The sequence below is a fragment of the Hydra vulgaris genome, chromosome 11 (genome assembly GCF_038396675.1).
Source record: "Hydra vulgaris chromosome 11, alternate assembly HydraT2T_AEP".
In the NCBI taxonomy this organism is placed as follows: Eukaryota; Metazoa; Cnidaria; class Hydrozoa; order Anthoathecata; family Hydridae; genus Hydra; species Hydra vulgaris.
Genome location: NC_088930.1, coordinates 22,617,142 through 22,632,527, shown reverse-complemented (window position 1 = coordinate 22,632,527; position 15,386 = coordinate 22,617,142). Strand labels below are relative to the sequence as shown.

At 28.5% G+C, this 15,386-nt stretch overlaps 1 protein-coding gene across 1 annotated transcript; it reads left to right on the top strand.

Moving 5' to 3' along the window:
• The first annotated feature begins 10,277 nt into the window (after nt 1–10,277).
• Nucleotides 10,278–12,901, top strand: LOC136087525 (uncharacterized). The gene is made up of 2 exons (XM_065810483.1): nt 10,278–12,234; nt 12,483–12,901. The coding sequence occupies exons 1-2, from the start codon at nt 11,811–11,813 to the stop codon at nt 12,857–12,859; spliced, it is 801 nt and encodes a 266-aa protein (XP_065666555.1). The 5' UTR covers nt 10,278–11,810; the 3' UTR covers nt 12,860–12,901.
• Nucleotides 12,902–15,386: the final 2,485 nt, after the last annotated feature.

The window sequence follows — 15,386 nt, the reverse complement described above, 5'->3', positions numbered from 1 at the left end:
CGCTATGATTTTTAGAGTTGTTATTATTTATTATTAACATCATTATTATTAGGTGTTTATTATTTATCATTAGTATTTAGGTGTTTATTATTATCATTAGTAATTATTTGTAAACATCCTTGAATTGTGAGTTCATGTAATTCAGAATATATCGATTGATTGATAATAAAAGATTTTGTAACATTGGAGATACAATGCCATTGTCAATGGTTACTTTATGTTATTCATAGTAAATATCATGGAATGATAATTGTGATAAATGTCCTTAAATTTTTTTCATACTTGTTTAATTTCTTGAAACTTTCGAGTCAAACTCAAAAGTTTCAAGAAATAGGAACTGTAATATGTGAAAATTTAGGAACAGTAATATGTAAAAATTTTGATAATCAGTAATATGTAAAAAATTTGAAAATCTTGAATTTTAAGATTCAAGCCCTTGATATGAGAGCTAGACCTCTACAGTTTGATATGTTTTGACCCCTTAAGATAAATATAACTTTAGAAATTCTGAAAAATTAATTATTCAGAATTAACTTTTACATTATTTTTGAAATTCGAAAGCGTTTTTCTTTGCGTTTTAAAATACAACTCTTGATCCGACAATTACTTATTGTTTTGCAATGATTTTTTTATTTTCAAAACAACAGAAAAATTATAATTTCCAATTCAAACATTTTAAAATGAAACTGTTACTACTAAATCGCTAACCTGATTGAACACTTAGAAACCAGAGTTAATGTTTTACCAGCTTTATTTATACGCGATCAGAACACGACGCTAAAATTTATGCAACCGAGATATCTAATACACAGTAAAATGAAATAAGGCTCTTTTCATATCTTATGCAAAAACCACGTGATACATGTTTTTCTAGATTCTGTTTTCTAGATTCCCGTGTTTACCTTGTTTTTCCCGGTACCTTAGGTTTTCCGATTTAAATATTATTCTTTTCCTTTTTTTTTAAAATAGTAATGTATAATAGGGTTTCCCACCTCATTTTGACATTGTTTCATACAATTTCGACATTATATCAGCATATTTCGACAACAATTCATTTAATTTTGACATTGTTGCATTTGATTTCAACTGTGCTTCATTCAACTTCGACTGCGCTAAGGATATTTTAATTAATATAAAATAAAACAGTTTGATTATTTCTAAATTCATTAGGTTATATAAAATTTTACTTTGTATGTAAACTTTAGTTTAAACTAATCAAACTAATTAAAAACTATCAAGTTAAAAATATTGTAATTACAAATACAAATAAATTGTATTTATAAATATACAAATGTATACATTTTCATCACATTTTATACATATTCATCAATAATTGATTTTCTTCTTGAAAACAAAATCATAAACTTATGCAATTGCCCAAAATAGTTATTGCAATTAGTTCTAGTAATATTCAATGCGCCATTTTGAATATTTTCAAGTAGTTCCTCTCCAGTTTTAGACAAACATCTTCTGATAAATTTTTTCAATTCAGATAATATATTTTCGATAGGATTTAAAGAGAAGAATATGGAGGTAAAAGCATCAAAGAATGCCCAGCACGTACTCATCTTATTTTGAACAATAGGAACTTTATAGAAACGAATTTTGTCTAAAATTAAATAAAATAGAAAATAAATAAAATTAAATAAAATAGAAAATAAATAAAATTAAATAGCTGCAACAATTTTGTTTTTGCTTTCGTTTGTGCCTCATATTTCAAAATTTCACTTTAGATCATTGCACAACTTTAGATCATTGCACAACTTTAGATCATTGCACAACTTTAGATCATTGCACAACAGGCGTAAATATGCGTTGGATTTAAACTGTTTGTTTAAATCCAACAATATTTGCAATTTGTGATGGTAAATTTCCATTTAAATAAACTCAGCTATCCTTGAACGGTTTTCATTAATGATCGTTTGATTCGGCATTGTTGTTTATAAATATTGAAAAAGATATTTAAATTTTTATTATGAACACTGATTGTAAAAAGGGACAAATATTTTGAATAATAAAAACATTTTTGTTTTTTAGATAAAAAAGATTTTAGATATAGTTTGATGGTACTTTATAATTATAGGGATATTATAAACTTGGATACTTTTTTTGGAAAATAAAAATAATTAACTTGGTTAATAAAAATAATAAATATGACAACTAAAATTAATTACTGTGGTAACTTGAAATAATTATGTAATAATAACTAAAATGATTTTTTTTTTCTTATATTCAGAGATCCGAAAAAAAAATAAATAAATAAAAAAAAAATAACATATTTATAGTTTGATGAAGAGGTGCTACACCAGGCTGTGCTATGCTGACAAAAATAAAAACACAGAAGCGACAGACAAAGCACAAATTGTGTCTCTAAAAGTTACTTTTTTATACTGTCTTTGAAAACATTAGTTGATGGAGCGTTCACTGCTGCTTGAGAAAGCTCATTCAAAGGGACAACAACTATATTTGAAAAAAAATTTCAAATATAGTTGTTAATTTTCATGCAACTAGTGTTCAATAGAGGATATTGTTTTTGTTGCTCGATGATGAATGCGGCACTTTGTAAAACGCCTTCGCAAAGTTTGTGTATGACTTCTATCACGTGGCTGCTATAATTCGTTTTCGTGAAGGTGTTTTGAGTTTCTAACAGGTTTGATACGCAACCCTTGCAATGAACAAACCCATTCTGCTTCGGAGTAATTAAGTCATCAGCAACACAGTGTTCCATTATGCTTGTTTGAAAAATACTTTTTATCTTTTGCATGGAATGGATGTGAGCGTGATAGGAAGATAATTTGATGCATTTAGTTTACGCCTCTTCTTAAAAATAGGCATTAAATTTGATTTTCTCCACAAGTCTGGCAATGGACCTTCGGGCTCCAAAATAAAAACTGATTGAAAATACTAATTAAACAGTTATCATATATCACCGGTATCAGTAGTGCTGTTGCTATTAGCTGTTTCTAGTAATGTGATAGTGTTTCTGACTGTTTATTTGCTTCGTACATGAGCATCTAAGTGTTTAAGGTTGCTTTCAGACTTTCTATATATTTTTTATATACTATATACTTTTTTTTAAATTATATACTTATTATTATATCCTTTTTTACATACATATACTAAATATGTTATTCTTTATACTAAATATCTTTCTATATATTTTACATATATATTTTGCGCATATTCAAAAAACTATTTTGAAACCACATTCATAATTTCATTATCTACTTTAAATGTTTTAGAATTAAAAAAATAGCCACATTAATTATTTTATTGGTTCTATTAAATGCAACCCATTATTAGTTAACAAAAATTTTCATAAATATGAAAATTTTATATCAAAATATAGTGTTTTTATATTGTCAAAACGTGATGCCACGGTGTCGAAATTAAATGCATCAGTGTCGATATGTACTGATACGATGTTGAAATTGAATGATATAATGTTAAAATGAGGTGATACAATGTCGAAATGAGGTGGGAAACCCTGTAAATTTACCAGTAAATTATGAGTTCCATATTTGCTCGAAAATTTACCGTAAATTTTACCGTCACAGCACTACTCTAAAGTAGTTATGTTACTTTAACATATATTGTGATACATGGCAATACTTATCAAACTTCCTCTGAATCTGAAAATGATCACATTCTTACTTTTGCGTCAAATTTATTCTTATATCAGGTCTAAAGGATGTTACTCTTAGCTCAAATCTGTAAAAATTAAACAGATTAAAAAGTTTTTAAAAATATTTTAGTCATTGATCAAAAATTATAAGTTTTGATCTGTACAGCTTAAGTTATCCGACATAGGATAAAATTTTTTGCGATGACAAAACCATTATTTTAGTTATTGAGGTGCTTCTAGAAGACCTAATAGCTAAAGAGTGGAGGAACATTTAACGAGAAATTTAGCTCGAGTCGGCATCAACCCATCGAATATCTTGGTGTTAAACCAAAATTCTAACACTTTTTTTGGTGGTAGTTGTGGTGCTCCAAGAAGTTCATATTACCGAGCATCGCGAAAGATTATTTAACTAGGAAGTTCCACCTCCTTTCTTACCAATGTTGCTTAGCTGGCCAAAAGAATATTTAAAGAAGAAAAATATCAGAAATTTTATCAAATTATGTTGTTGAAGATAATAATTCTCTTTCAGTTGCTTATTCATCAGCTGGGTTTTTATCGGGTTGTGTTTTTCATAAAGTGATTCTAAATAAACTACACATACATGAAATTGCTGAATCTATTTTGATTATTGTCAATTTTTTTGTAAAAACTTTCCAGTTTCCTTACCACCTAGGCATATAAGGCTGATTATTTAATTAACCTATGAGTTTAGGGTAAAATGGTTTTGCAACAATATTATTCATATATGGAAAAAAAAATAGGAAAGGGTACAAGGGCCGGCGCGAATAAGTGTCACGTTTCTTCTGTCATTTAAATTTTTGCTGACTTTGAAAAAAAGAGCCTTATTTTTGAAATTTGCCGACTGACTTAACTAAAAGGTCTACATGACAATAAAAGACTATTACTGTGCTATTACTATTACTGAACATTTAGGGAAAAACGAGGCAAGATGGCGAGTGTAAAATGGCTTTTTCAATAACAACTCAAGAAAAAAAAAAATTTATATGGAAAGAAACAAAAATGTATTTATATCTTGTATTTTAAAATAGTGATTGATTTTTTAAATTATTGTTAAGATAATTTTATACGCATAAGTTTCTTTTTTGCGCTAAAAAAAAAACTTCGGTTTCGGCTACTGCCGCACAGTGGGACAGAGCGCGCCAAAATACCAAAAAATCAATATCAGCATTTTTCGGTGAAAATTTTTCATATTGGTGAAGACATGTTTATTAGAGGAAATATCTAGTTAAAAAAACATTAAATATTAATTTAAGTGTAATTTTATGCGGTTATTTACACGTTAATTTGACATGTGTTCTAAAACGCTATTTTGCATTTTTTATTTATCAACTTTCTTACACTACTATTGTTTTAAATTAACTTTATTGACTTTCATTTTAAACTATAAACTATTTTAATTAAGAATGTTTTTTCGCTCAGGCTTTTAAAAATAATTTAACGTAAGTGTCATCATAAGTTTTTATGCATCGAAAACAGACAGTTTTCGATATATTTTTTGCTACTAACCTTTGCTATTAGGTATAAGATAAACCAACCTCCAATATCCTCCAAACATTTGCTTATGTAAATCTCATGCTAAATGTATGTAAATAGCCATGCATCATAAATATTTCGCAACTTTTTGCAATAAAAAAAGTTATAACAAAAGATTGGTCTTCGGGTAATGGTCAATTGATGAGAAATACTGATCATGTAAAAAGGATGTTTGTACAAAAAATATACCAACAAAATCTTTCATTACTGTTATAATATATAAGTTCTGTAAATAAATCTAAAAAAGTTATTTTATGACAAATGCAAGCATTGAAAAGTAATATTTTTGATGTTTACACTGATAAAAGTCCATTAAAAAAATTTCGTATTTTTCACCAAAATTTAACTTTTTTAATATTTTTTTTTATATTATATAATTACATGTTTATTACTTTATTTATGTATTTTATATATAAATATAGCTATTTAAAAAAAAATACGAAAATAATTTTGGCACAAAAAACTTGATTTTGTCCCACTGTGTGCTGGTATCCTTTTCTGGCAACGTCCTAATTCTGGCCGATTTTTAAAAGCAATAAAATTTTAAAATGAGAGTGGGGTTGGTCTGTTATAAAACGAAAAGTAATACATATTTCAGCTTTTTTTATTTTAAAAATATTCAGCTTAAAATATACGAAGACTTCCCGATGATTCGAAAACGTACTTGAAATATTTGATAAATTTTTTGTATCCGTAAACTCAATGTTTAGTATTTTCAAAGTTTTTATGATCATATTCAAATTCTAAAACGTTTGTAAATCGCTCGAACTGCAAGTAATATTGGAAAACAATGTTGTTAAATCTGTATATGCAATTATGTGTATTTTGTAAATTGATTAATAATTCTTTTAATTTGTGAATTTCTTTATACAATCGAATTAAAATCAAATGGTCAGAAATAGATCTCTTAGCTAGCATCAAAAAATTTGATTACTAAACACATGTTAACTTTAATTTTGTTAAAAACTTTACATAATTATATTTATCGTTAAGTAACCTATTTAAAACCAAATTTCTTTAATTATATTACTTGATGAAAATTTGTTTTTTTAAAGAATAAATACAAAGTGGCCAAAATTAGTCAGTTTACCCTTATAATTTTATAATACCGAGCTATAATTTGATTTTATTAAGACGGAAAACAAATAAATGCGCCGGTGCACAGTGAATCGTTTCATACAATCTAGCTGGACAAAAATATTTTGCTCACGAATTCCATTGTTCTAGTCATAAAAGGGTTGATTTATTGAGTAATTACCTTGGTTTTAATAACTTAGAAGTTTTTTTTCGGAGGATAGGGGGAATCCTACCCCCCTCTTTCCAGTAACCACTGTTGTAATAAAAAAATGAAGTAAAAAAGAAAAAATTTCTGAAACAAGAATACATAATATTATACAATAAATTTTATATTTAGTTATCAGAAAACTCGTCGTTTGTATCCACCAAACACTCATCAATTGAATCTTCAGATGATTCATTATTTAATTCATCGGACAAGTTACAATTTCTTATTTGAGCCGGATCAATCAATTTTAAAATCTCTACTGGCAATTTTTTGCTTCTTTTTCCAGGCAGTTCTCTATGTGAATTGATAACAGAGGTTATTAAGAGCATATTCAGCAAATCCATATTTGTAGAAATACGTGACTTTTTCCTAGTATGATGTTCTCGAAATCTCCTACAATTTTTTTTTCGTGTTTCTTGAGATTCTTCTGAGAGCTGGTCATCGGAAGAATACACGATTTTATAACTTCCGTGCTATGCATTAAAATTTTATGCACTGTAACAGGCATGTAATACCACGAATATAAATGTAAATATAAAGTCCTTGTTTCAGAACAAAATTTTTCAAATTTGACACAATCAATGTCATGGCCAGAAGATAGCGTTCTTAATAAAACACTAAGTTTTTTAATTAATTCGACGTCTAATCCTGTAATCTCTCCGCTCTTTTCTGGATTTAAAAAAAACCTGCGAGCAGTGTTGCCATCATTTGTATTGCCATAATGAGGTTTCGGTCTATCCACAATAAGTCCCAATTGTTTTCTAAACTTTTGCCTAATCTCTTCCGAACGTTCTCTGATACGACATTTATCCTCATTGCCACTTTTTAATGTCTAAACGGTAGCTAATGTGTAGCAAGCATTCAAAAGTACGTATCCAAGCATGCAAGGTAGACAGACCAAAATTATAATTTTCTTTTTTATCAACCATACCTTTTAATTCACCATTCATCATTTTTGGAGTAGCACCACAAATATAATATTTTTGTGTAGAGCGCGTATCGGTCATTGTAAGTAACAAATTGTGTTTCACAAAAAATTTAATTTCGCCAACAGTACACAGTGTTGGAAGAAGTTCAGAAATTTCTTTTAAAACTTTGTCAGTTTCTATTACAGTAAATTCCTGTGTTTATTTTGAAATATGAATTTAATTGGCCGACAATAAAGTGTTGATAATTGCCGAGGATTTTGCCAAATAGTAGTATTAGAGTCATCACTTAATCTCAACGGGACAAACGCAAACACAAACAGAAACTTATCATTAGCATCGGAGTTCTCAAATCTTTGTTTATAGGTACTGTGGCCAGAACTTCCATCACATCCCCATTTGCTTATTAACGTAAGCGACAAATTAGAGGGTGCATTTTTGGGAAATTGACTTAGTATTTCAATTAAACGTTCAGTTGTTTTATTCAATATGGCATGAAGTTTGATTTCAGCTCGTGTTTCTGAAAAAAATTCTTCTGGAGGGTAACACAACCTTTTGGATTTACATAAATTATAGTAAGACGGAAACACTTCATGCCCTGCTTTCATCGACGACTTTCTTGTTTGTTAGTAAGAGTGACTAGTACACTTGGTATCTACATAATAAGCAAGTGCCTCATCGCTACTCAACTGCCTGCTACCACAATTAACATCAGTAGATTTTCTTTCTGAGGTTTCTGCACTTTTTCTAATAGAAGTAGCTACGTTTCTTTGACCCGACAAACGATGTGCTATTTCAGCTGTTGTTAATTTATTGGCACTTCGCGATTGCAATAAGTCTTTAACTCTACGTATTTTGGTTTTTAAAGATAAGTCTTCAAAGTTTTTCTTTGGCCGACCTTGAGGCCGACTTCCTTCAGATGTTGTGGAAGCACAGGACCGATGAAAACTTATTTTAAATTCTAAATTATTGCCGTCTAACCAACTTTTATTTTTATTTAAAAAATGATCCGTATTTCTATTGGCTGCATTCCACTTTTGCGCATATTTAGCGGATATGCTTGCCATTTTTAACTGCATTTTTTTTTTGGAATCACTAGTAACATCTTCTTTAGTATAGTCTTTCAAAATAAAGTCACACAAAAGAGAATTTTGTTCTTCCTTTGTATGTTTTTGCTATTCTTCAAATAACTCCAATTTTGTAATAGAATACACTCGGTCTGATAAAAATTAAATAAAAATGAAACGGGAAGACACGGGTTGCCAAATTTTTATATTTAGATGCCTTATTGCTGAGGTTATATATAAAAAAAATCAGCCTGGATATATATCGATAAAATTAGTTACACGCTCTGAAAATTAAAAAACGAAAAAGAAATTGCAATTTTAACATAGTTTTTTTAAATCTACAGAATATCATTTATGCCAATTATTTTAGATAAGTTTTCGATAAAATACAAAGTACATACCCTCTAATGTAAAATTCATCACCGCAGAGTTGATTATTATTCACAATAAATTAGTTATACGTTATTGTTACACAGCAAAATTGCAGCTATTTTTTTACAAAATTATGTTTATCTTTAAGTGACACTTGAGCGCTAATGATTTAACACTTAAAAACGCATGCACTAATTATTATTTTGAGGTTTTCTCTAGGAAGTATTCAGTAATATCATGGGAATATCTACTAATTGATTCCTTGAATTGACTTTTGTCCAGCTAGATTGTATGAGTCGATTCACTGTGTGCTGGAAAAAACATTTAGTGCATTTTACATTATGACGTTACAACCACGAAAAAAAATTACTTTACATATTAGAAGATCTAATTTCAAGTCATTTAATTGAGTCACATCAAAAAAGATATTTCTCGAACAAACAAACCAAATAGAATTACTCAAACATCAACTTCCTTAATTGATAGCATTATAACTAAAGATATTTTTAATAATTCGCTTAAAAAAGGCATTATTAAAAGTGAAATATCTGATAGTTTCCTTATTTTCTTTTCAATTGTAGTTTATGCGAAAATATTATATAGTGAAAAATCTTTTAGCAAACGAATTTTAAATACCAACTCTAATTAATTGGGACAGTATTGACTTTTCAGAAAACATTAATTTAATATACAAATCCTTTTTACCCAATCAGTTTACCCAAATTCGAAGTAAATTACAAACATAAAAAAATTAAATCGCCATGTGTTATTGATAGAGGTCAAAGCCGCCGCCATTAGCGAGAAGCCGCCGCTACTTACACCTACTTTTAACAGCCGCCACTTAGCGTTATTAGCAACTACTAAGCCGCCAATCGAACAATATGTTCAGCCGCAGCCGATTTCAAAGTCACTATTGTTGGCAGAAAAAAAAAAGAGAAGAGTTTAATAACCTAAAGTCCTCTTGTATAACTTAAAAGTAGCTTTTCGATTGCTACGCAAATTCTCTATGGGATGAAATAATAACCAATGATATATTATATAACTAGATGTCTAAATTGCGGGATTTTATTGGACAAAAAATGAAGCCGCATTTTTTTGTTTATAACAATAGTCCGCCATTTGTACAAAGGGCAAATGCTAAAGCCGAAGTGTGGTATAAAAGTTAAAAATGCAAGCCAAAAGCTCCCAATAAATTAAAGATAATTCAAAAACAAGTTTTAATAATTATAAAATACTTATAAAAGTTTTTTTATGAGCCTTTTTTTATTTAAAAGTTTTTTAATTCATAAAAATGCTTTAAAAGCGTTTGTCGTTTTACTTTTCTATTCAAAACTTTAATCCCTTTTTAATCGAAAATAAATTAAGGAATCATAAATTATTGTTTTACAAGTATTTTAATTTCCGCTTAACACTTTTACATAAATAGTATTTAAATTTAAAATATATTTACTTCATTTAAGAAAAAAAAAGTTAAAATATTTGTTTACAAATGTAATCCGCCATTTGTAAAAAGGGCAAAAAGCAGCTTCACTTTTACGATCGAAGTTAGACATCTAGTTTATATAATATATTATTGATAAAAACAAAGCACCCCCTTCTTTATATAACTACATCAACGTCCGCCACTTCTTTCATATTTTAAATACTGCGTTTTTTATTCTTGGCTTATAAATTTTTTTTATCGCTCTGACATTTTTCAACTTAAATAAGCTAAATTAAACACAAACAGAGTTTGTAATGGATTGAGAAGAATCTTGTATTTCACATAACAGTTCTTTAAAATACTTGAACATTAAACTGTGTAGCTCATTTAAAAAAACAACCACAGATTCATCATTAGTATGGAAATACTATGGTCAAATATTGACACAAAATTGTAAAGTTATCGACGATGAGCATTATTACTGTAGCCAATGTTTTTTGATAGAAAAACAAAAAGTTGAGTCTTCAGGTGCAGGATTTTATCAAAAATTCACAAGGTTAGAATTTCTACATCAAGCAGTAATTTGAAAAGTCATCTATTTCTTGTTCACAAAATATTAACAGACAAACCGACCGTTGTAATGAAAAATGATAAACTTTTACGTAATTGGTGCAGTAGCTCTATAGCTAGTTTATCAATATATGATTTAATTCGTGATCTTGTCCTTTAGTTTTCTACAGATCTACTACCATTTTCTCATGTTGATAATGAAGGATTTAAAAAGTTTTTTGAAAAAAACATTGGGTTAAAACTTCCCACAGGTTCTGCTATGAGTCAAGTTGCATTACCTGATATGTATAAATCTTTAAGGCGATCTGTATTGGAAAGTTTAAAAGATATTGATGCAGCAACAATTTTATTTGATGGTTGAACTGACAAATACAAAAAAGTTAATTATATGGGTCTGAAGTGTTCCATTATCAATGAAAACTGGCATAAAAAAATTTTTACTCTGGCTTGTTTGCCTTTAGAAAGTCATACAGGCGAAAATTGTCATAATTTTATCAAAGACATTGTTCAAGATTTTTTTCAGAGGCGTTGTAGAGATATGAGACTACATACTGTGCACGATGGTGCAACGAATATGATGAAAACCTCAAGACTTTTAGGCTCAAAGGATCCACAACATTGTCTAGCTCATATCTTGCATTTAATATTGACATGTGATGGCATAAACAATTGTACTGAAATAAAATGTTTGTTAGAAAAATGCAGACGAATTGTAACCTGCCTGAACTTCAAGTCAACTTTACTTTTAGAGGAATCACATCATGAAGCAGACATAAAATTATACAATAATCTTAGAATTCTTGCTGAAGTGAAAGACATTGATGATTTAGAGCAGCAATTTCCCATTCAAATTTATGATGAAGCAAACATGATTGAAGCAAACAGTTTAGATATTGCTTGTAAAGAAAAATTTGATGATAATTTCCTAAAAAGACAGCATTGAAGTCTAAAACAGCAAATAGGCACAAGATGGAACAGTGCTCTCTTTATGATAGAATCAATTAACCAGTTATTAGATCCTGTAGAAATTTTACTTAAGAAATGTGGTAGACAAGACCTTTGTTTAGATAATGATGAACAAGCCTTGATTTCAGAATTGGTTAAATTTTTAAAACCGTTTGAATCATTAACCCATGTGGTCATTGCTGGAAATTCACTTTCTATTTTGCCATTAGTTAAACACAAAATACTAAAGCATCTTTCAATTAATTCTTGTGATTTGAATGAAATAAAAAAACTAAAGGAATATTTCTCCAAAAAAATTGACCAAAGACTTAAGTTGTCAACTTCTGCAAAAATATGCTGTTTTTTAGATCCAGCCACAAAAATTTTATATACAAGAGATGAAATAAAGGAAAGTTTGTTGGAGAATGCTTTAAACATAAAAGTGACCCAATTAGATTCAGTTCAAGGTATTCTATGTCTATACAACTAATAACATCAATAAAAGAAGTTTTTGTTTTGGAAAAAATTACTGAAACACAAATAAATTTTATTATAAAAACTATTAATTTTTTAATATTATTTAATTGTGGAACACGGAGTAGTTATTTATAATTGTTAGACATTTTGAAATATTTTATTAACTCATTGAGTTCTTCAAGTATTATTTGTTTATTATTGATATCACTTTTTACAAAATTTGTTTATCTGTTTTTAGTTATATCAGAGTCAGAAAATGATAGAGATTCAAAAACATGTTCTAGTGCTAAGCGACAACTACTTCAAGAGATGAGGAAAAGTGTTACTTCTACAGAAAAAAATTATCAAATTGTTTCAGAAGTAGAGCAGTTTATCTCTCATACACCTACGACAGATGAAGAACTGGATTGTTTATTGTTTTGGCGAAATCATCATGCAAAGTATCCACACTTAGCAGTGCTTGCAAAAGAGTATTTTAGTATACCAACCTCGAGTGTATCAGTGGAGTCCATGTTTTCATTGACTGGATTAATTTTGAACTCAAAAAGAAGCAATTTAAGTTCGTCCAACATGAACATGACTCTCTTTATTCATGACAATATCAGTCTTATTTGATTTTTAATTTTAATTGAAAAATAAAAGTCGTCTTAATTTAAACTTAAATTTGTTTTCTTTTTGTCGAAAACAATACTAGTTATATTTCAGAGCAATTTGCGCAGCCAGAAGCCAGCAACTTTATTGGTCAGCCAGTATCAGCTAGTTGGTCAAGTTGCTAAGCTTTTAGCGATCTGATATAAATGTCAGCCAGCAAGTTACACGTTCTAAGCATGGCTTTAAACTCTACTATACTCTCTGTTTTTTCTAAAAATTCAGAAAGAATTTTGTATAACAGAATATAAAATCACTTTTTAGCAAACAGATTATTACATAACATGCAATCAAAAAAAAATTATTCAACAGTGCATGCAACAGTGCATGCCATTATTCACGTTACAAAAAATATAGCTGACTCATTTAAAAATTTTAACATTAGATTAGGAATTTTTATTGATTTAGTGAAAGCATTTGATACAATTTATTAATAAAATTCTTGTTAAAAAAATTGAAATACTATGGTATAACCGGCTTTAAAGTTGTTTAACTAATATTAAACAATTTATTTACGCCGATGAAACATTTTCATCAAGTTTGTTGAATATTACATGTCGAGTTCCTAAAGGATTCATTTGAGAACCTCTCATTTTCCTTATTCAAATTAATGATCTATACAGAGCCTCGGATTATCAAGAATTATGTTTGCTGGTGATGTTTATTTATTTATGTCACACAAAAGCAATCCTACTCTATTTCATTGTCTGAGCATCGAACTAGTCAAAATGAATCTGATTGATTTAAGACTAACAACTTATCTCTTAATATTGATAAAACTAAATAAATTATTTTCCATCCTCTTATTAAAAAACACAAAATGCCAATTAACATGCCTAAACTTGTTATTGGCATTATACAAATTCAAAATTAACAGTAACCAACTTTTTAGGTCTTTATAGATGAAAATTTTACTTGGAAAAGTTCTAATTAAAAATTAAAAACAAGAACAAGTAAATAAAGTAAACTTTCAATAAGCATAGAAATATCGTACAAAGCAAGAAATGTTTTAAATAAATATACTATAATACAATGATTTCACTCGTTTATTCATTGTCACATAAACATTGCTTGGGGAAGTACAGATAATAGTAACTTAAACCTCTTTATTGTCAGCAGAAGCATGTAGCACATCTTATATATTTTAAAGACCCTTATACTCATGCCAAACCTTTATTATTTGAAATGAAAGTTTTTAATATATATGCGCTTAATATTTTTAATATTCTTAGTTTTATATTTAAATGTAAAACCATTTCATCCCCAGTTTCTTTCCATAATTTGTATATGTCAAATGATAAAAATAAATAGATTTTAAGCAAAGATAAAAGTAAATAGATTTTACGCAAAGATAAACTTATTAGACAGCTCATTTTTAAAACAAATTATAGTAAGTTTTGCATCGATTTTCGCAGACCATTTTTATGGAATAAAGTAGTTCTGAAAAACTTTACAGATGATGTTATTCATCAATGTAACTAATTTTCTTTTATACGAAAGCTTAAGGAACTTATTTTTACAATTGATCATTTAATAATATATTTCTGATATTGTTTAGTGATCCATCTTTTAACCCTCTATTTAAACAAGAGCTTATAAAATTAATATATTTATCATTAACAATGGTAACCTACATATATAATAGATATAACGGTGATCTACATATATGATAGATAACGCATCTTGTATTTGTAACGGAATTCCATTTTATTTATTTATTTTATTTTTTTCGTTTGTCTTAAAGTATACATACTCTTAAAATAATTTTCTTATTTTCTTAACTTATTATTTATCTTCTAAACATCTTGTAAATTTTAATGCGCAAAATTTTAAACGGTTCTTGAGAACAAGACCTTAAGGCCTTCTACGAGCCCCCGCATTCTTTTGATACCCTTTGAAACTGCTTTAAAAAGAGCATTTGACAGCTTTAAGCTATAATTTTTTTTATTGGCAAATTTCTTTCCAGCAGTTATTAAAGTTCAAACTGCAAAACATTATTCAAATATATTTACGTATATTTACTCATTTTTGTAATTCACTTTTTAATGCCCAATAGAAAATCATTGGAACATTTTTTACCATTCATTCCAATAATATATTTTTGCTGGGCAGCTGGTATACCTAATCTCGTTAAAAATACATAGTATTGGATTCCTTGTTTGTCTTCCAGATACGGATTCTGTTGTAATCACATTGCACGCCCAAGAACTTTTATAAATCTACCCAAAAAATACGGAAGTTTATTTTTTAAAGGAATGTCTGCATTTCAAAAGATTCTTTCTCACTTTAAACAAAATTGGCTTTAGTGAAACCAAAAAACTTAATCATCTATGGTGTTGTAGAGGTGTAGTGGTAGAGTACTCGCTTCATAAGCGAGCACTTGATCCCCACCACGTCCTTGGTAGTACCGCACTCAACTTGTTTCTCCGGCTCTCGGCCTTGTTCATCAAGATTCGTGTTTCGGATTTAAAGAGTTGAGAGAGGGTTGTTACCA

Excerpts from the sequence above, each read along its gene's own strand:
- LOC136087525 (XM_065810483.1), top strand. The coding sequence starts at position 11,811 with ATGATAGAATCAATTAACCAGTTATTAGATCCTGTAGAAATTTTACTT. Across the intron at positions 12,235-12,482 it reads CCAATTAGATTCAGTTCAAG|TTATATCAGAGTCAGAAAAT; the intron begins GTATTCTATGTC and ends ATCTGTTTTTAG.